This window comes from Triplophysa rosa, linkage group LG22 (assembly GCF_024868665.1).
Source record: "Triplophysa rosa linkage group LG22, Trosa_1v2, whole genome shotgun sequence".
NCBI classification, from domain to species: domain Eukaryota; kingdom Metazoa; phylum Chordata; class Actinopteri; order Cypriniformes; family Nemacheilidae; genus Triplophysa; species Triplophysa rosa.
Window position 1 is genome coordinate 7383612 of NC_079911.1, and position 21878 is coordinate 7405489.

The window sequence follows — 21878 nt, forward strand, 5'->3', positions numbered from 1 at the left end:
TCAAGTACATTTACCAAGTATCTTTATCAGAGTGTTTTTACTTTGGGAAAAATGTTTCTTCACTACAGTATGAAGCATATATATACATATATATGTATGTAGTTTACTCCTACATTTCATAAAATAAAAAAGTAAAACGATTTTTGAATAAATTACGGTAGGTAGTTGAGTAAAAAGTATGATATATGCCATGCTTTATTATGTATGGAAGTCAAATATTTCCAAAGTAAAAACACAGTAAAATACTCAAGGCCTCTGGATGAGAGACACACTTTTCTTATCCACATCAGCTAATAGGTTCAGGCTAATGTAATTTAAACGGTGACCTGGCTATTTGACAGAGTAACACGAATGAAACCAACTCATTTCTGAGGTTTTGAAAAGAAAACATTACAAACTGCACTAAATAAGGCATGGAAGTCTTTTGGTTCTGCGTGGAACTTTGAAGAGTTTACATTTAAAGGCTGAAGATTTAAAGGCGTTCACCTAAATTTCATGGTTTTCCAAAATTGTGTGACAATGTTCATGGCGCTCTTATTCACCGTTCAGTCAGTCAGTTAGCGGTGAGACAGTTATGGGTGCCACTGCAGATTGTTTTCAGCAGTCTTTCCTTCCTTGTTAAAGGGAAATATAAGCAGAACCTTGACCTAACAGGCCTGTAACTATCACATCACCTCCTTTCCTCAGGAACTCATGCTGATTCAGTGAAGTGACCGACGTCATGCAAGCTAAAGCAAAAGAATCAGCAGAAGCGAATAGATTTGCACAAATACAAATACTTACATATGAATCTCAATTATTGGAAGTCACTTATTCAAAGAGACAAAGAAAGTGTTTATGCAGGAACTGGGCTGAGAGAGTGTTTGTTTATTTTTAAAGGTCATGTTTCCATCTTTCCAAGACTTAAAGAAACTCACAAATGACACCTTTTTCTCACACAGACTTTATTTGCAAGTGAAGTTGGTCTTTGTGGGTGGGTCACAGTTCACAAAAGCTTTTTGTTAAGCCTTTCTGCGTCTTTCACGTTGTCTTGCAGTTTCCAAATTCTTCTTGGTATGCTTAACTGTAATCACAAATGTAGAAGAACATTAAACCAGTAGAACAGCTTTTATTACATAAGATATCGCTTATATAAAGACAATGTAAATGTAGAAATACATCTAGAGGTTTCGATATTGATGAAGCGAGAATGGCAATAGTTTGTGTGTGTATACAGTACATCCCTGTAACAGCAGCAGCAACTCTCGTTCCCATAATGCATTGCTTGTATTTACACTAACCTGAGGAGCGTTTCACGTGATTGGCTTTCCTGACTCAACGGCCCGCTCTTTTCATCAGGATCATGCTTTTGTTTCTTTATTTATTGCCTTTCAGACAAAAGGCCCATCTCCATGGCGATGTCATTACACACACAAATGAGCCATCTCCAAGCACCCACGTAAGACAGACACACAAAGAAAAGAAAGAGCGTCCATGTAGGGTCACATGCACTTGCTTCCTGAAAAAATGTAGACACCTAAACGTCTTGAGTTCAGATTCACAAAATTGTGGTTTATTGCTTTGTTCAAAGAAGAAAACCTTTCAGTATGACCGATTTTGTCGGTTAGCTTTGCACAATAATTGAATTGGTGCATATTTGCAAAGTTTTATCAAATGATCATCTTTATTGTAGACACTTGGATTGCTCATCTGGTGTGGTCCCAGTTTAATTAAAGAGATGAGTTTAGAACAGATGGCTTTGTACACTTTGGTTTGTACGCTAGGATTGTGTAATGATGTCTGTATTTGGGAAGCGTGTATGCATGGATGGCTTTTATAACTCTACATCCACCTGCTTACTGTAACTTCCTGATGTGGGAATTAAGATTCTGCACAATGTTTGGAATTAATTATTAATGCTGTTGCAGAATGAATAACTTTCAGTATAGTTAACTGTAAGAGTAATATATGGTAACAATTTGTCGAATGTGGCTTCTGGATTTGTGTAGCACCTGTCGCTCAGCCTTTCCTTCTGAGAGACCCAACAGCAATCCTCAACCTGATAGATGGTACATGTGCAAACAGGATGTTTGCTTAGAAGTCTTAAGACACGACCATAGCAATAGAGGAGGTGAAAGGGGCGGATTCTCTTAACAAAGTATTATAGATGCAAGCAGAAAAATGGTGGGCCCTGCTTTTAGATACAGCAGTCAATTTTCATTATATATGCAACCTTCATGTCATCCTAGGTGTATATGATTATTTTTATATGATCCTAGGTGTGTATGATTATATGAATATTTTTAAATAATATCATCGCTCTTCCTAGTAAGCCACACGACTCCAGAGGGTTAATACATTATGAAGCAAAACAATGTTTGTAAGAAAAATATTAATATTTTAAACTTTAGTTTTGTTTCAATGTAAACATAATGCATGACTGGACAAGCAAAATGGCGGCACGCAAGATCCCCAAGTCTCAACTTTGAATCTCATTGGGTCTCGTATGTTTTGTCATATGAAGCATGATGAAACGCACATACAACGACTAGTCACGAGACACACGAGTACTAATGAGATTCAAACTTATCAGTGTGAGTTTGTGTGACGCAATATTTGATCTTATTGTGCAGGGTTGTGTTTACATACACATTAATAACAATCGAAGAATACTTGCTAAATAAAAAATAATGTTTTCTAGAATAAACATTTTCGTATATCGATAAATAAAAACGTTTACTCTCACAAACATATTGTTTTACAGCAGAAAACATTTATTAACCCTTTGGAGTTGTGTGTATTACTTTTACAATGTATGAATGGGGTTTGTGGAGCTTCTAAAGGAGCTCTATCCAATACTATTACAGCACTAGGAAGAGCCAGGATACTTTTACAATTACTCAGATTGTGTTCGGCTGAAGAAAATAAGTCATATACACCACGAATTGCATGCAGGTGAGTAAACTAGTATGGATTAAATTTCATATTTGGGTAAACTATTTCTTTACTTAAAAGATATGAGAAATTAAGTAATATATAATTTAAAAACAGACGTGAAACCTTGACTAATGTGAATAAAAAATAAATCCAGCCTGTCCTAAAATCATTTAAATTACGTTATATTCAGCAATGAACCCTGGAATCAAAAATGCAGAGGATAAGAGATTTAATACAAACGTAGAGAGCTAAGTGTGTATCTAAAGGTGATGCATCACATTGAAGTGAGTGAGTGGGGGATTGTAAATGTAATCCTCTGGCCATCTGCTGCTGCACCGTCCAGTCATCCAGCAGGCTCCTCCCACCAAACGTAGTGTCGAAAAGTAAACGACTCACGCTGGCAACAACAGCAGCAGATGCTTAGATTTCACTTCCTTCTTTATATTCTGTACTTCCTGCTTCATCTTAATGTTTGTCTGGTGTTCTTATATGCCCAGTTTTAAATGTTGTCCATTTCAGTCAATTCAAAGTCAACCCCTGCATTCAGAATCATATATTGAGAAACTACATACTGATTTAGATTAAGTACATACTGTTAAAACAGTATATTCTATATGTGACCACATTCTGGACATATTGCATCTGCCATCTTTTTCATTGTCATGTGACCCATGCTCTTTGAATTCCTTGCCTACTGTTTTTTTACTGATATTTTGGACATACTAATCAAGATGCGTACTGGTTTTCCCTACTATGTAAGTAGGTAATATCAGATGCAGCCCATGTTTTGGCGTATTGGCGTTTTATATAATTTTGGGTAGAACATTACACTGATTAAAGAGGGAATGCAACCCTCAATATGGCTGCTCCAGCATAGGAAGTCCCGCCGTTTAGTAAAAAGAGCCAATCGTCAGTCAATAAAGACTGATGATTCTCTGGGGTAGGGTCTACATATAGTCTTGTGAGGTGCTTGCCAACTTGTATGTATGCGGAGTAGCTGAAGCGAATTAAAAATGTTTGCCGCAATATAAGCGTAGGAAACAAAACAGTTGATGTCAGGTTGAAATGTTGTTTGGAAATATGCTATTTAATTGAGATTTTTGCCAGCTATTTTAGAAATATCTTTCCTCCCTCATTAATGTAGATAGGATAGTCTTGCTATGACTGAAATGTCTGCTTGGAGGTGTTGCAAACATGGCCGCCGAGCGGCACTACTTCCGTAAACGGACCTCGGCCTAACGTTGCATGGGAAACTCTGTGACAAGCTTCCTGTCTAGTCGCCTCAATCTAAACATTGCATCTTGTAAAGGCTTGAATTTAAACATGCTAATTCATTGGTTTCTATTATTAGCCGCTCCTCAGTAATGTGTGACAATGAGTTTCCACTGACACAGTGGCCCATAACCCAGGGCCATAGCGAAACCTACGTTTTCCTGAGTCATTCAGCTAGAAATGTGGAAAATAGTCAAACACGCTGTATAGAACCTCGAATAGATCTCATTTGCATCAACCAGTGGGTGGAGGGATTTCTGGATCTTTCTAGGATTTCTAGTCTTGTTAAATGCATTATTAACTTTTCTTATCTTAATGTTTATTTCAATTTGATTTATATAGCGCTTTTCACAATTTGCATTGTTCCAAAGCAGCTTTACAGGAGAAAAGAAAAGAAAAAGAAAAACAGTACAGTGCATGGTGTTTGTAGAACAAGCAAGATCATTCTAATAAAGCGATGTTAACAGAATTTACCGAACCTGTAAAATTATCTAATATCTAATATCAGCAGTGTCCCGGTAAGCAAGCCAACACGGCCCTGTTGCGAGGAACTCAAACTCCAATGATAAATAAATGGAGGTCCCCTCTGACATGTCACAGCTGCACTCAGTGACTTTGATTAAAAATGACCGAGTAAATGTTTATGGAAATTATTTAGGAAATTTCATTTGTTGAAAGTGTTTAGGTCTAGTTTTGTCTCGGGCAACATCGTAATGTCCCACAAGGCTCCGGTAAATAGAGTTCTGCTCTCATGTGCAATACATCTCATTTGATAGCCAGAGAGATTTTATGGTGATGTTTTTTCCTAATCCACTGTGATGTCTCTGCTATCCAATCCCAGCATCCATCTGGCATATTCATCCTACAGGCAGCACACGAGGCTCAAGCAGCTATCAAAAGTAAATCCTCTAAATCACAGCACAATCCCATAATAGTTATTTAATGGCTGTGGCGAGGGTCTTGCATTCGGACATGACATGAGACATTTTTTCAAAATGGTGAGATGTGAGTTTGTGTTTTGCTCTGAATTACTCATGAAATAACACAAAATGGATGTATGGGAATTACAGAGTGGCCCAAAAAGAAATTGGAAAACTGTTTTATATTTTGTTTCTTCATAATAGTTGACCTTTGCACACAGATTTGTGAATTCACTCAAACAACGTAATGAGGTGCTTTCAGTTTTTTAAGAAAATTTCCCATGTTGCTCTTGTGTCACTATCTTGTCAATTTCATCAATGAAAGGTCCAATGTGTAATTAATAAGATTATCTGTTGATAGAAATTTAATATAATATGCATAACTTTGTCTTTAGAGGTATATAAAGACCTTACACAATGAAGCGTTGTTTTTATTAGCTTAGAATAATCTATTTCTCTTTACATATAGCGCGTGTCCCCTTGCATGGAATTCACCATGTTGTTTCTATAGTAGCCCTAAAGGGACAAACTGCTTTACAGAGCGTTTCGTAAATACGTTATCTCCTTCGGCAAAGAAGTGAAAACGTGACGACATATTAGTTCTGTGAGAGTCGGCCTAGTGCTTTGAAAGGGAAGGGGGAGTGAGCCGTTGGTTGCAATTCGCAAACTCACAACTAGATGCTGCTAAATTTCATACACTGGACATTTAGATTCTTTACCATTTTAGTTTTGTAAAGAAATTAATCAAAAGTAAAAAATCTTAAAAAATCCATCATCACAACCCAAGTACTTTCTAGTGTGGCCGCAGCATAACAGCGCTATAACTACTGTACTAAGAGTTTTTGTTCCATTGACTTCCATTCATACCCATGTGATAGCGGTAGATCAGAAACGCAAGTATTCGAAAAAAATTGCATTTCGCTGCATTCCAAAAGTCAAGTTTGGTGCACTCTGACCTGCAAATTCATATCATGATCTATCGCAATGGAAGATTGTGGAAATGCTATTAATAATATCACACAATTAAGCGTAAAAAAACATTGCATTGTCTAACATTGCAAAAAAATGACTGAAGCCACAATGTGTAAGTAAAAAACTCAACATATTTTTACCAACTGTTTTTCTGGTTGCATCCCAAATACACAGGGCTTTTCTTAAAAATATTGCATTCGGAAAGTCTAGTGTGACCACAGGATTAAACACAAACATGCACAATGCATATAACATGTAATGACATACATGCTGCAATAATATTTTTAGGTGTTTCTGACCAATCTTCATGTTTTTTCTTTCAGTTAAGAAAGCCAAACTCCACGGATCTGTAGGTGAGCCAATTCTCTATCTACTTTTTCTTTTACTTTAAAAGTGATTCAGAGGTATGTAAATGCAACATTTGCTTTTCTCTGGGCAATGGAAATCCTATGCAAATATTCCTAGTTTTGTGGTTCTTGGACAGTGTGATGTTTTGAGACATGAAGGTTTGTTACTGTAACCTACTCCAGTGATTCCCACCTGGGGCTTTGTGTACCTCAGCAGATTCCTTACAGACTTATGTGTAAATCTTGTCAATTTATTGGAATTAATATTTACATTATTGCAAAATGAAAATGAAAAAATATAAAATTGGTATGATATTCATGATATTCATGATAGGTTCCGTGTTCTGGTCATGTCAGGATCCCAGAGCTTGTATCTTATGAGCTGGTGTGTAAGATCAGTGTGTGTTAAGTCTAAATCCCCACGAGTCTCCCTCGTCTGTAAATCCTCACACTGTTGGCCCTCACAGTGATCCTGTGAGCTCGGTGACTGTGTTTCTGGCCAGGAAGTTAGTGCAGGGATATCCTGAGAAGCACTAGCCGGGTTAATCGCGTGCTACGGGTGTTGGCATGAGGAAGGGAGGTGTGAACCAAACATGTAAATAATCTTCCGTGTAGAGTAATGTCTAGCAAATGGTATTTTTAGATCAGAAATGTAAATCTACAGGCGATGTGTGTGTGGCGTGAGTGCAAAAACTTTTTCCTATCTATTGAAGGATCTATTGACAGAAATGCAATACAACTGTAAAATATACATAACTATGTCTTCAGAGGTGTATAAAGACCTTACATAATGAAGCGTTATGTTTTTATTACCTTAGAATGAGCCATTTCTATTTACATACTAGGGCTGCACGATTAATTGACAATAAACCGCTCGCGATTTGGTGGTTGGCTGCAATATTGTGTGTGCAACTTGTCAGTGAAGTACGGTTAAATTCTGCTGCATCAGAACTCCAGAGGGCGCTCTCGTGCTCAAACTCCAAATATGCTCTGCAGAAGAAGAACCGCAACACATTCATAACGGTTGCTGAGTCCTAATTTGCCTACTTATACTATGCCCTTAAAGTATGTACTGTTAGGGCTGCTGTTGCCTAGACGACACTGTGATTGTTAACAGTCACGACCATCAAAATTCAGCCGCCCTTTGCATTTAAGCATTTATTCATTGATTCTTATGTAATGTTTACTGCACACTTGCATGTATTCGTCTGTGACGCATTACTCATTTAATTTTAATAACGCTGTGTAGCTTCACTAAACTCCGCCTACTCACGGTGAGTTGTGTGTAATATCAGCCCTTTGAGTATCCATGGATCAGCACTTCGAATTTTTACCGGAAACAGTAGACCTTCCGGGTACTTTCAGAATACTAATTTCAGCATACTATGATTTGTGACATACTAATTCTAATTTCGAATACTATTTAGGATGGATAGTATGCGGATTGGGACTCAGGGGCAGGGGCGGAGCCAGGGGGTGGTCAATGGTGGCCAAGGCCACCATAAATGAATCTTTGGCCACCCCCCCGGCCCCCCTACTGCTTTGCCGGCAACTTTTTTGCGGAACCATTTCTGTACACAGTTGTTCCCATATAGACGCATTTCAACAGCGCACCTCAAACAAGTACTTCTCCACCCAAACTGAAGGTGGCGGTAATACACTCAACTTGAATTTCAACCACCAACACAATTACAGATGAAGAAGTAGTTTTGTTGTTGTTCGCGTGTGCTCCAACGGACTTTGCGCGTGCAGTCGGAGGACTGTCTGTTTCCCGCCGCGAGAGAAGAGGTCACATGTAAGTTAACAAGAAGAATTAAGTTTATTCACTATGTTTGAAATGTTTCTTGTCTTAATGCATGTATGTAATGGCTGGCATGCTGAAGTTGAAACAGACATGGTACAGTTTGCAAAATTAATTTATGCTGTTAACTTAGCAGTATGAAAGTCGCAAGCTATAAACAGTTTCACTGTGTCAGTGTCATTTAAAAGAGCGTTGTAGACGGCCATTAAAAGTAAAGTCAACTTTCAGTGCTGATTTAGCTTAATGGTGGTGGTCTGTCTGTGTCATATCCTTGAAAGGGAATTAAAATGTTTTGTTGGCAGCCAAATGATAATATGCAAAGTATTGCAAAGGAATATTTTTTAAATGCTTGCCCATAATGTTAAGGTTACTATATTTTGTTTTTTCTGTAATATTGTAATGTTTGTTTGATAAAAGTGCATTCTGGTATATGCTTATGTCGTGTAAATTGTCATTATGGTGTGAGCTTTATCACCAATTAAAGACACCACCTTCTGCAATGCCACACTGTTTCAGATCTTTTTTTTAAATCAGTTTAGTAATACATTAAAAAGCTTATGTGGATCTTCATGATGTAATTCTACATGGCAATCACTGCCTGTTTAAGTAAATGAGTGAGTGACTAAGAAACACTACTAGATCCACAGTGACTTGCCACATTGGGAAAAAAAAGATGATATCAGTTTCTGTGCTACCCCTGTGTGAGCTATGGTCTCAGTCTGGCCACCCCTATGAAAATTGTCTGGCTCCGCCACTGCTCAGGGGAGGAAATTCCATCTTCCTATCGTTCTAAAGGACACCTTTCTATCACTGTTCTTCCGCCTCCTCGGGTATTTTCATGATAATAAAGTATATTTATAATGATGATGTTTAATAGGTGTCGCTATTTCAAATGCACGTCATAAGCGACTCAATTTCGCAGTGCTTTCAGAGCCGTGCCTCACAAAGAAACTGCACATAAAAATATAATCGCTGCCTTTGCGATTACGTAATCGCGCTAGGCAGATCGATTTAAGCGCGATCTTAATGGGAATTGCGATTAATCGTGCAGCCCTACTATACTGTATATTCCGTGGGTGCCCTTGCATGTTGTTTCTACAGTAGCCCTAAATGGATAAACTCTACAGAACGTGTTTCTTAAGCACTGTTAAACCACATCAAACTCACCGTCATGATAACAGAGATCCAGAAATAACATCCCGCTCACTTTGCTCCATTACTTAATCAAACATGCCGCTTATACACTGCAAATTGCAATACTGTGTCGCTGGCTCTATTGTGTGAGAAAGTAAACAACTGCTTGAGAATATGGCTGACAGCTGTCTTACGGTTGACAGGTGGCTCTTTTGTGTGGAGAGTATTTGTTTTACTTGAGTAAAGCCACTAATATTGTCAGTGCCAGACTTGATTCTGTGTCTAAACGTTTGACCTACATTATGTCAGATACATTTTTCTTATACTTTTAAATGTTTAGGTGGCTTTAGAAGGGTGTGTGTGTGTGTGTGTGTGTGTGTGTGTGTGTGTGTACTCTGCATGTAGTTTTCAAGGTTTCTTTCAGGTTGCTCAAACCTCAAATCTTCTCGACTGCACCACATGTCATCATCCATTATTGTCTCCAAGTTGAGTTTTCTGATACATCACTCAGAAGTAACGCTCAATCGAGAGATGACATTTCCATTTCAGATCCCTCATGAATCTTGAGTAAGGTACGGGATGTATTGTGAAGTTTGTGTAAATGTGAGTACACATGGGGTATACTTGTATGTTCAGAAAACATTAAATTCATCAAACGTTTTTCGGTTTTAATCCGTGTACAGTCCTACTTTTTGCTTTGCCGTGAGCCGTCTATTCCATGTAATCTGATTCTGAGAATGTTTTTGATGCTAATTTGGTATTTTGGCATTTGGTATCTGTTACTTATTTGGTTTTGGGTATCAAGATAGCAAGACATCACCCTATTTACGCCTGATATAAACATGTTTCAGGTGATCTGTGGATATGAATATTATTAGTGTGAGCCCTTGAAGTCCAATTTCGAATGGTTCCACAAAAGATGTATTTTAGATGTTTGTTAAAGGGGTCATATCTCAAATGACACGGCTAAAACAAATATTATCGTTTGTTTTAGATGTAATGCAATGTTTATACATGATTTAAGGTTCAGAAATGCTGTATTTCCACATACCGTGCATGTTTGTATCTCCTCTTTGCCCCGCCTCTCTGAAACGCGCAGATTTTTTACAAAGCTCATGGCTCTGAAAAGCGAGAATAGTGATTGGTCGAATACTGCAAGCGTGTGATGGAAATGTGACGCCTCTTACCATATTCAGAACATCAGGTTCCAAAGCATTTGTACTGACAGGTACGCCCACCTTACTTGAGTATACATTTGGGCGGTCTTAGTCAAATCATACCACGAACGGACGTAGATTTGTGGGGGTGTGGTTACACGAGGCGTTTCAGGCAGGTCTTGGTGAGCATTCTCTTTTAGATAGAATGCATCTTTTGTTCCGACACTTTAATTTTTGCAATTTTACGTGTCTAATACATGCATGGGCAACTTATAACACACAAAAGACACTGAAACTTATAACGCGCCATATGACCCCTTTAATTCTGAAGCTGATAAAGCACCTGCTTGTTCAAACCTGTGTTTTATCTTCCTGAATAAATTGGATTTCTCCCCATGTCTTATTTGAACTGGTTTGTGTTGTGTTGTCATAGAGAAGCCTGATTCCCTTTTTTTCTGTGGTAACCTGAAGAAACAAGGAAACAAACCTGGCTGAGTAAAGCTCTGTTTCAGTAACTCTCACCATCTGACGGTAACGTGAAACTTTAAAGCTGTGGTTGAATAAAGCAATAAGGCTGTGTGCTCTATGATAAAGGTTTCCTTAAAGTGATAGTTCACCCAAAAATGAAAGTTCTGTCTGTTCTAAATCTGATAAATGTCTTTGTTCTGATGAACACAAAAAAAGATATGTGGAAGAATGCTTGTAACCAAACAGTTCTTGCACCATTAACTACCATAGTAGGAAAAAAATCTTTATAAATTTCTTTGTTGTTATTTTGAAGTAATACTATGGTAGTCAATGGTGGTTAAGAGCTGTTTGGTTACAAGCATTCTTCCAAATATCTTTCTCTGTGTTAATAAATAAATTTATACAGATTTTGAACAACTCTAGGGTGAGTAAATTTTTATATTTGGGTGAACTGTCCCTTTAAGCACAATTACTGCCGTCACTGAATTTATCAGCCAAGGATGATTCAAACCCAGCTTTACACATTTTCAGATAAAAAAGTTTCACTTTCAAAAAATTGTATTCTGTCATCATTTATTATCCCTCCTGTCATTCAAAACTCTTATGTGGCACACTAAAATATTTTAAAATGGAAGTCCGTGGGGTCCCAAATTGTTTGGTCACCAACATTCTTCAAATTATTTTAATGTTATATTGTGTAGAAGAAAGTCATCATACAGGTTTGAAATGACATAAGGCTGGTTTGCTGTGAGGATGGAACGGTTGTGAAATCTTACTGGTTAAGAACGGTTAAGAATCTTACTGGTTGTGATATGATGTGTCATCATGTATCACATCCTACATTGTTATTTAGACAATAATGTCATCTGGGTTGTATTTCAGTTTGAATTATATGTAAGCCAAAACCCAATTGTAATGATGCCTTTTTCCTCTTTTTTGAGGTCTGATGTGAGATTATAGCAGTCATGTCTGTTGTGGGAGGGGCCTAGTGGCACTAATCTTTCCTTTTGCTCACTGCATTATTGCTCAGTCTTTATTTAATCACAGTCACATGATCACCTCTGGGATACCCAGGCATTCCATACACCAGCTTTAGCACTGTGTACATATTGCTTGGTCAAACTATGTAGTAGTGTTTGCTTTAACTACTGTATTGTAAGTATTATGCATGAATTATGCTGCAGATAGGCTATTGCTTTTCTAAGTGATCAGGTTGAATGACAAATATGTGAACAATTTTGAAAAAAATACTTTTCCTAAGGTAAAGCTTAAAGCTTAAAAGAATGGATCTTAGCTGTATCTAGAGGCCAGAATATTATAGAGAATGAGAATCTGTGGACATGTCAAATTTCTGTGTAGTTTTAGGATTTTTTCCCCTGTGACAGTAAGAAATCTTTTCTTGAAAAGCATGATTATTTGACGTTTCATTCACATTCATAGCTTTAATAAGTTTAAGAAGGTTAGGTGCTGTTTAGAAGTATGGGTAATATTAAAAGGATAGTTCATCTAAATTATGAACCTTATGTGGTTCAAAACCTGAATATGACTGTTGAACACAAAAGAAGATATTTTGAGAAATGTCTTTGTGGTCTTGTCCATATAATTGAAGTCAATGGGGTGTTGTATGGTTACTGACATTCTTCAAAATATCTTCTTTTGTGTTCTGTAGAAGAAAGAAAGTCAAACAGGTTTGTTATGACGTGAGGGTGAATAAATCGTAAAATGTTTTTTTTTATGGGAGAACTATTCCTTTATAGTGTTTGGTGGTAGCAAACGCCACTAATTGTTTTCAATACAAACTCCACCTTAAATATTTTTTCTTTCTTTACTTCTAGATAAATTCAACGCCTATGTGACACTGAAAGTGCAGAATGTGAAGAGTACGACCATCACCGTGCGGGGAGACCAGCCATGCTGGGAGCAGGACTTCATGTTGTAAGTTTCAGAAATCCTAATCAGGTTTTTGTCACGACATCTCAGACAGCGTTATTACTGTACTAACACTAGAGCTTGTGGAGAAAGGGCCCAGACGTCTCTCCGCGGGTCATTCATCTGTCAGAGCAGACTGGCAACCACAAACACCCCTTTAAAGCTTTTGTTGGCCAACCAGACAACAGCTGTGATGACCACAAAATTTAATTTAAACGAATAGTGTTTCTCTGTTGTAAACTAAATACATTAAAGGTCATTGGTAACCATGTGTCTATATGGCTCTCATCCAAAAAACATGGCAAGTTTTTTTTGTGCAAGTACAAACGGGTTTTTCCAGGAAGTAAAACTGGCTTTGTGTTCTTTGTCGCTTCTTTGTTTCGCTAAACAGAGTAATATCTATTGAAATTTCCAACCTTGTTGCAGTGCATCCATTCGCTCTGTATGAGGTATGGCGTAGCCTAAATCTCATTTAAAAAATGTTTAGACTTAAAGGGATAGTCCACCTATTTACTCACGTTCATGTCATTTTAAACCTGTATTACTTCTTTCTTCTGCAGAACACAAAAGAAGATATTTTAAAGAATGTCGCATGGACACAAAACCATTGAGACATTTCTCAGAATATCTTCTTTTGTATTACACAGAAGAAACAGTCATGTGCAGGTTTTGAATGACATGAAGGTGAATACATAAGGAGAAATGTTCATTTTTGCGTGAACTATTCCTTGGAAGATTCTTGAAGTTTTTACTGGGTAAACTCTTCTATCTCATAGAGTAACTTATCAAATGTACAGGAATATGTTCTTATGTTTAGAAACTTCAAGAGAAGGTCCATCCAAGTAATGGAAGCAAACAGAGATAAATAATCAACATTAATACACACACTTGTGAAACGACAGATTTGGATGCGGGGATAAAAAAACGCATCTTCATCCTCTATTAATGGTCATGTTTACTTGTCCTAATGGAACTTCAGAAAGCCAGATGTCCTTGTAATTGATCAGAACCCATACATTTGTTTGAGCTTTTGTGCGTCTTGGCGCTCACAGGAGCATTTAAAAGCAGCATCCAGGTTCATTAAATCTTGTTAGTGTCCACTGGGACTAATTCATGCCTCCAGAGAGGATGGACAGTGATTGTTATTGATTATATATTAGCATAGATACATTTAGCCTTTTTTGAAGAATGTTTGTTTGGGTTCTTGTGCATAACATCTCAAAACATTAATATTACACTTTTAACTAGTGGTTGTTGGGTCAAATATGGACATTAGTTTAAACATCCTAGCATTTCTATGTGTACCAGCCAAATTGCTAGCAAATTCATGTACAATACATTAATTTATTTGTAAATGTTAGATTCCTTAGGGATTTGTGTTTTGAATGACACATGAGAACAAATTTCAGTGTAAATCATTCAAATTGAGTTAAACTCAGTAATGCATGAATTGATTTATAAATGATTTACAAAGTACACCGTTTTTTATGACGAGCAGTGTTGGGTAAGTTACTCTCAAAAAGTAATTAATTACTAGTTACTAATTACATATTTAATAGTGTAATTAGATTACTGTACAAATTACTCTCTCCAAAAAGTATTTAGTTACTTATTACTAATTACTTTCTATATCCTATATCAACCTTGATTAGTTAAGTGATTCAAGGATAGGCATGAAAGGTCTCTTTTAATTCATTCAAATAAATAATATTAAACTACATAAAGTACTCTTATTAACTGACCAAACTATTACAAATGTGAGAATTACACATTAATGCGCAGATTTTAAAGTTAGACTTTTAATTTTGATCTCAATTCCGCTATTGCACACACATTTATTACACAAAGTATTTAGTTTAATTACATCAAAAGTAACTCTAATTAAATTACAGAAAAAATAAGAGTAATCCCTTACTTTACTTTTCAAAGGGAAAGTAGTTAAATTACAGTAACTAATTACTTAGTAACTAGTTACACCCAACACTGATGACGAGTCCATTTAAATTGTATTGATGGTAATGTTATTGCACACGATTAAGCTATTTACAATAACTCATCAACAATTTGTAATTGTTTCAATCAGTAAGTCATTTCCATATATTATACAATCGATCAGTAGCTAATGTAATGTATGAAATGTCTGTGCTAATTTTTAGCAGTTTTAATTTTGTAATTCAGTACCGCAAATGGTTTTAATAAGTTTCTGGTTAAACTTTAAAACTTTGGATCGAAAAAAACCCAAACTCTAAGTATGATCAATAATAATAGGTGCTTAGTTTCAAAGTATTTAAATATGCATTACATAATGCCGTAAATGTTAGTATTAAAAGTTATAGTGTCACCAAAAGTTGCCTCTGGCTGTCCTTGAATGATATTTAAAACCAATAATGTGATTTACTGTATGTCTGTCTTTGTTTTGGATTCGGCACCTATTTAAGTCCATTGTGGTTAAGCTTGATGCCGGGGGAAAACATGCTTTGCTGTTTGTCTTTCTGAGCCTGTTTGACTTAGCGAAACAATTACGATGATATCCGAGTGTCACCGTTGGGATTACATCTGTTTATATAGCTCCTCAATTGTTTGTTTGATCAAAGGGCGAAGCTGTTGTATCATTTAGACGTGTCACTGTACATCAGCTGTTCTGCGTTTTCCGTCCGTGTGTTAACCGTCCATATGGCTCTGTGGATGAATTTTAGACGTAAAGCATTTCTGCAACTTTTAGTCTCTATAGTAACCTGACAATTGCTCAGCCCGTTATCGTATTTTCTAACAAGTGCAACATACGAACGAATGAGGCATTCTTAGTCATGCGCCCCTCTGAGGGCTCGGAGCGATCTCATCCTCACCACACTTTGGAGACAATTGAAGGCCTAAATGAATAATTAATGGATTTTCAAATGTTCCTCTTTTGGTGCCATGCTCCTGTGCGCTTGGGTCCTATTTATAACAAGGAGAGCGAGCAGATAAAAGCTGCGTTTGTCTCATTCATTTGCAGAGGGAAAAACACATCCTGTTGGCAGATGTTATGAAACCACTGTGGAAAGCAGTTACCGCAGACAAACATTATTCCGATTTTATGCTGATTATGCTTCAGTGTTTGAACAGTAATTTCAACTGATTCATGTGTTCTCAATATCGTTTGTATCCAGGGCTGGGGAGTAACGAAATACATGTAACTTAGTTACGTATTTAAAATACAAAATTTGAGTAACTTTATTTCATTAGTTACTTTTAAATGGGTGGTAATCATATTACAGTTACATCCGAAAAGTATTTTAGATTACCAAAGTGATTACTTGGAATTTTAATGTCATTTATTTCATTTGAACATTAATATAAACTGTAACAGGCAATGAATGTAAACAGCAATTTGTGATTCTCTAACTCTGACAATCTGCAAAAGCATTATAAAAAGAAGTTATGCTCATAAGTTTCATACCCCTTGCCAAATATGCAAAATTTGAATATTTTAACAAAATAAAAAAGAGGGTTCTGGGTTCATAGAAATTGCATGCTAATATTGTTTAGTACTGTCCTGAATAAGTGTGGTAGTTCTTTGTGAGGTTCTTGTTTATGTAAATTTTAGGTAATTGCGACTTTTTGTCTCACAGTTCTGATTTTTTTCTCACAATTGTGAGTTTGTAACTCATAATTTTGACTTCTTTTCTTAGAATTGTGGAATTAGAATTTCTGTAATTTGACACACAAAACTATGTGTGTTTGTGTTTTTGTGTCTTTAATTGTGATCTTTTAAAAAATCACTTCCATACAGTAAAGATGGCTACAATATGGAGATGTATAGAATAAAAGCCAGAAAACAGTTTTGATGTCATTGATCATATAAATGGTTACACTTTTTTGATATTGTATTGTGATAGTTTTGTTTCCCTCTGACACAGGACAACTTAGAAATGATATTTTACGCATACATTGGCCCAGCCATGTCACACTTTCGCCTTCTGTTTTATTCTTAGTGAGATCAGCCGACTGGACCTGGGCCTCATCGTAGAGGTGTGGAACAAAGGTCTCATTTGGGACACCATGTTAGGAACATCTTGGATACCTCTCAAAAGTATACGTCATTCAGAGGAGGTCAGTCCGACTCCTTCAGATCTTATAAGATATACCTATATTACCTCAGATTCAATTTCAATGTTAATTTTAAGCCAATCACAAAGGTTTTTTGTTCTCTGTTCCTGTTTGTGCCCTTCATCTGTTAAACAGGAGGGTCCTGGCGAGTGGATATGTCTGGACTCTGAGGTTCTGATGAAAGCAGATGAGATGTATGGCACCAAAAATCCAACGCCACATCGAGTCCTGCTGGACTCTCGCTTTGAGCTGCCCTTTGGTGAGATTCAGTGTTATTTAAAGCGTTCTGCCATATTATCTATTCGTAGTTTACCATCCTTTACCAGTTCAAGTCCTCTTGATAGAGAAAGAAATGTCAAATTAATGGGTTGCATTTTATTTTACCGTACCTGCATGTACAAGTACTGTACTGTTCAGTGAATTTACCCGTGAAAACACGTATAACTACATGTACTGTAAGGAAATAAACGTATTTATACCATGGTCTTTTTGAATACTCGATTCTGATTGGCTGGAAGGTGTGCATTAAAACCCTTTAACGCACAGGTAGCTCCAGTAAGTTTGATTAGATTTGAAATTTAATTGTTGATTGTATATATACAGTATATTGATATAGTATAAATCAATACTTATAGTGCTTATATAATGCAGTTAAAAAACTTCCATTCGGCAGAGGATAGTTGTTTTTAGATGATCACTTTGATGTGTTCCTCTTTGCGCAAGACTTTGTAAAATATGGAAATAAATAAAAAAATGTTTGCCAGCTGCGGCTTTTGTGAGTGAAGCTCTGGGATAAATAGGATGTAAGTAGGTTACAGACAGGGTAATCTGTGTTCCAATAAACAGGTGCGAAAGGTTGAACCTTCGTTCGGCCCTGTGACCTGCCATTGATCCCATTCATGAGCCTGACTGTTTCATCTGAGCACTTTGAAGCTCCTCCCGTCGCATTATGCGCTCATCTTCAAAGGATTCTAGGCGATATGACACTTTTTACATAGGCAGCTTAGAGCAGTGCTTCCCAAACTGTGGGCCGTGGCCCCTGGTGGGCTTTAGTGATATTGCAAAGGGGGCGTGGTTTAGACAAAATCAACATGGAAAATATTCAATTAAAAACATAGTTACAAATTTTACTGCAAAACGATTTGTGAACTGATTATGTAGCTTTTGTTACACATTTATTAAAATAGCATGCGGTACAATACATTTATTGTAAAAATCAGGTATTGTTTTTACAGCATTCCTAAACAGAACCTAACCTTTAAACAAATTTAGGACCACTGTTTGTCTATGGATGCTGAGTATTTATTGATGACTGGGTGTTAATTATATATAATATAAATATATAGAATGACACATTTCTACCCCATTAAATTCTTTAGCAAATATAATTGTTCTTAAATATAGCATACCTTTATTCTAATACTTTCTGTTAATGTGAAGTGTTGTGTAATGTCTTTTAACCTACCAACTATTTTAAGCTTCCTTAGTGAGTTAGCTCATTATACATTTACAGGGGTCTGAATTCATAAAACTCTAAGCAAACTCTTTACATAGGCAAACATGCTGTGATTATGGACTGTGGGACATCTTACAGATCTCAACATCTTCTCCACAGAAATCCCAGAGGATGAAGCTCGATACTGGGCTGGTAAATTGGAACGCATCAATTCTATGGGCATGCATGATGAGGTACGGTGTGTGCATTTGCAGCTGAACAACTACATGCATTAAGGATTTAAGGATAATGGGAGTTTGGTTACAATACAAACAACAGTTCACCCTAAATGTCATTGCATATCGTTTAGAATATTAAGAATGGGAAAGAATGGGACACATTAATTGCAAGCATTTTGTCAAAGGCTAAAATGCCAGTGTTTAAAAGGTGCATAGAAATATGTAAAGAGGTTTGCAAGATGGTGTGACAATTATATGACTGCATGTACATTTAATAAGTTTCATGTTATTTTGTTACTAAAATTGAAGGTTAATTTTATTGGACATAGTCAGCCAATGCTTTATGGTTTTTATTTTTTTTAATGTTATGTTATTTATTCTATTATGCATTTCTTATCTTGAAAATTGCATCTTAAAATATAGACAGTGTTTACCAATCACAGTATTTCAATTTTTAGCCTTGAAATGACAGAAATGACAAAAGACCATAACTATATTGACTAGTTAAATTGGATGATAGTGTTTTAGGGAGGTCAAATATTAGTTTAATGTTTTTTGTCCCCTCTTTTTCCTCTTTTGGTTATTTAATAGTTAGCGTTACAGCAACTGTGGTATGAGATCTGTATGTGTGTGCGCTGCTTTATGCAGTTATTTGTTTCTGTAACAGACTAATAAAAAATGCATGTACTCATCTGTTTAATACAATTGAACAGTTTAATAATACAATAAATAATATTTTTCAATATTCTATATATTTGACTTTAAAGCATGGTCCAAAAGTAACATTTAGGCACACCAGATCATCAATAGCTTTATTGGCAACAATACAGAATTTTTTTTTTCCTTTTTAAATATTTGTCTTTCTTAATATTACAATGTTGCAATGCTTAAAATAAGTTTAAAAAAAACAGGAATACCATTAATATTGTTTGCATGTGGTTTTAGCTGATTGTTACTTTTGGACTGTTGTTTGATGTGAGAGTTTTGCTGTGGAGGTTTTTTGAATATGCCCATTCAGTTAAAGAGGCTGTTTACATTTTTTAAGAGTGTGTTGTACACATAGATGTTGACTCTTACTGTGTTTTCTGTCACAGGATGAAGTAGCAGGACGGCCGTTGCCATGCGCTGCCTCTCAGTGCTGTAAGTAACTCCTCCCACACTAGATGGAGCCACGGCATCACGCCTGCCGCCTCACTGCTCCCTTCACTCCTCTATAATTCTCTTTTTGTCACTTTTGCTCAGTGTATAACTAAATGTCTACATATACCCTGTAACTCGAGGTCAAGCATCTTGCATTATCTTGATTCAATTCAGTTTCAAAAGGATAATTCACACTGACACTTTCTTTGTAAATGATTTTGTTTCTGTACGTTTTCTTCTCACCCTTTTGATTTTTACTGTAAACTCACCAGGCAACTATTTCGGATGGGCCGACAGTCAGAGTATGTAATTCATGTTGAGATTTCATGTTGTAACCATATATTATAGATTTTTCCCTGGAACTCTCCCCTGACCCCTTAAATCTGTTTTTGTGCTGGTTTGCCATCATATGAGCCCCAAAGTGATTAGATGGTCATACCAAATTGCCATCCCACACAGATAAATATATTTACATATACAGTAAAGAAAGGAAAACCTGCAAAAGCTGCCTTTTTACATTTTTAAACATTCTCTCTACGTATTGTTTATAAGATAATAAGTGGAAGAAATACCTACCTTACATTAAGCATATCAGATGAGAAATGTAGTCCACATGATGTAATATATTCCAGCAGATTTTTGACAAAAATCAGATCAGATTTGACAAAAAAAGATCAGATGTGAAGCGCTCTTTTTTTTAATGACTATCGCCTGGTTGTTAGTGCAGCTACGAACAGCAGGTGTGGCTCTTCTGTTTCAAAATTATTTTAATAGATTACCACATGAAACCAACAGTATTACAATTCATAATATGAATAACAGTTTCATTTTCTCTCATCAGAATAAATTATTCGAGGTGCAATACACTACTTCTGCCACTTCACCGGAAGTTGTACCCATGTTCATTTTTACAGTAGCGCCCTCTGGAAACTTGTGGATACAATTTAAATCATCCATTGGCCCACTTTTCTCTCATGACTGTTTTGGTGGTTTATTCATTTTGGATGAATGAACACATTCCCAACTTGTCTCCTCGAGTCTGTACCCTGTTAAGATACCCTGTTTTTTCACAAGTTGTTTTTCCTTTGTTAGAAAGAGGAAAACTGGCTTTTCTTGAATGTTTAAAAGGCTTGTACTTAAAGGATGTTACATTTCAAATGTTGAAAACAGTAATTATTACATCTAAAACACATGCATGTCAATTTCTAAGATGCCTGTCTCTCTATAGCTTTGGATGACTTGGACAGTGCAATGGATGATAGGGACAGTGACTACCGAAGTGAGACGAGCAGTAGTTTACCTCCCCGCTACCACACCACAGCCCAGCCCAACTCCTCGCTTCACCAGTATCCCATGGGACCACGCTTTCAGCAACATATGGACTCTTGCGCTGACTCTCTACATAGCTTTGAACTTGACTATAGGGACCACCATGCAAGCAGGTACATTCTGTTCTCATAAGTATACATATTTAATATGCTATTTAAAAGGACTTGTTAATAACTATTGCCAGGGATGGACAGTCAGAATTTTATAAGGTGCTCAGTGGTTTAGCCTAATCATTGAACATACATGACGTATGCATGCAACAATAAACTTTTTATACAATAGAATTTTATAGTGTAGTAATGCCTTTTTATGCTTAAAAACATTTTTTCCCAAGTTTATGTTTCATCCTGTTGCTTTACTGCATCACAATGTTGTGTTCTTACTGTCATCAGCTTTTATCTCTTATGTTGAAATGCATTTTCTCTTTCTTGCTTTCCTTTCTTTTCTTTTCCTTTTTTACTTTCTTCCATCATTTTCTTAATCTCCGCTAGAACTCCCAATCAGAGGGGTAGGGTTAGGATTGTCCCAGTAGATTCAGGCATGGGTGTGGAGGATTGGGAGATTAAATACAAACTACTGGATAAAAGTGCCCTGGATGAGTTTCTTGATAGGGAAGAACAGACATGGGTTGATGAGGAGCACAGGAAAAATGATGTTATTCATATTAAAAAGGCTTATCTTGATCCGGTAATCAACCAGTCTCCAACCAAAAACAAAAATGCTTCATTTA

General features: G+C 36.5%; 1 protein-coding gene across 2 annotated transcripts in view; it reads left to right on the plus strand.

Annotated features, from left to right (window-relative positions):
* The window catches only part of unc13bb (unc-13 homolog Bb (C. elegans)), a 75480-nt gene that overhangs the window by 1471 nt on the left and 52131 nt on the right, over positions 1-21878 (plus strand). Inside the window, exons 2-9 of one of the 2 annotated variants that reach the window (XM_057321364.1) lie at positions 6404-6433; positions 12823-12922; positions 16891-17008; positions 17141-17264; positions 18600-18694; positions 19774-19819; positions 20092-20121; positions 21048-21261. In XM_057321364.1, the coding sequence (XP_057177347.1) occupies positions 6404-6433; positions 12823-12922; positions 16891-17008; positions 17141-17264; positions 18600-18694; positions 19774-19819; positions 20092-20121; positions 21048-21261 (757 nt within the window). The remainder of the gene's footprint in view (positions 1-6403; positions 6434-12822; positions 12923-16890; positions 17009-17140; positions 17265-18599; positions 18695-19773; positions 19820-20091; positions 20122-21047; positions 21262-21878) is intronic. The other variant, XM_057321365.1, reaches the window with a different exon arrangement.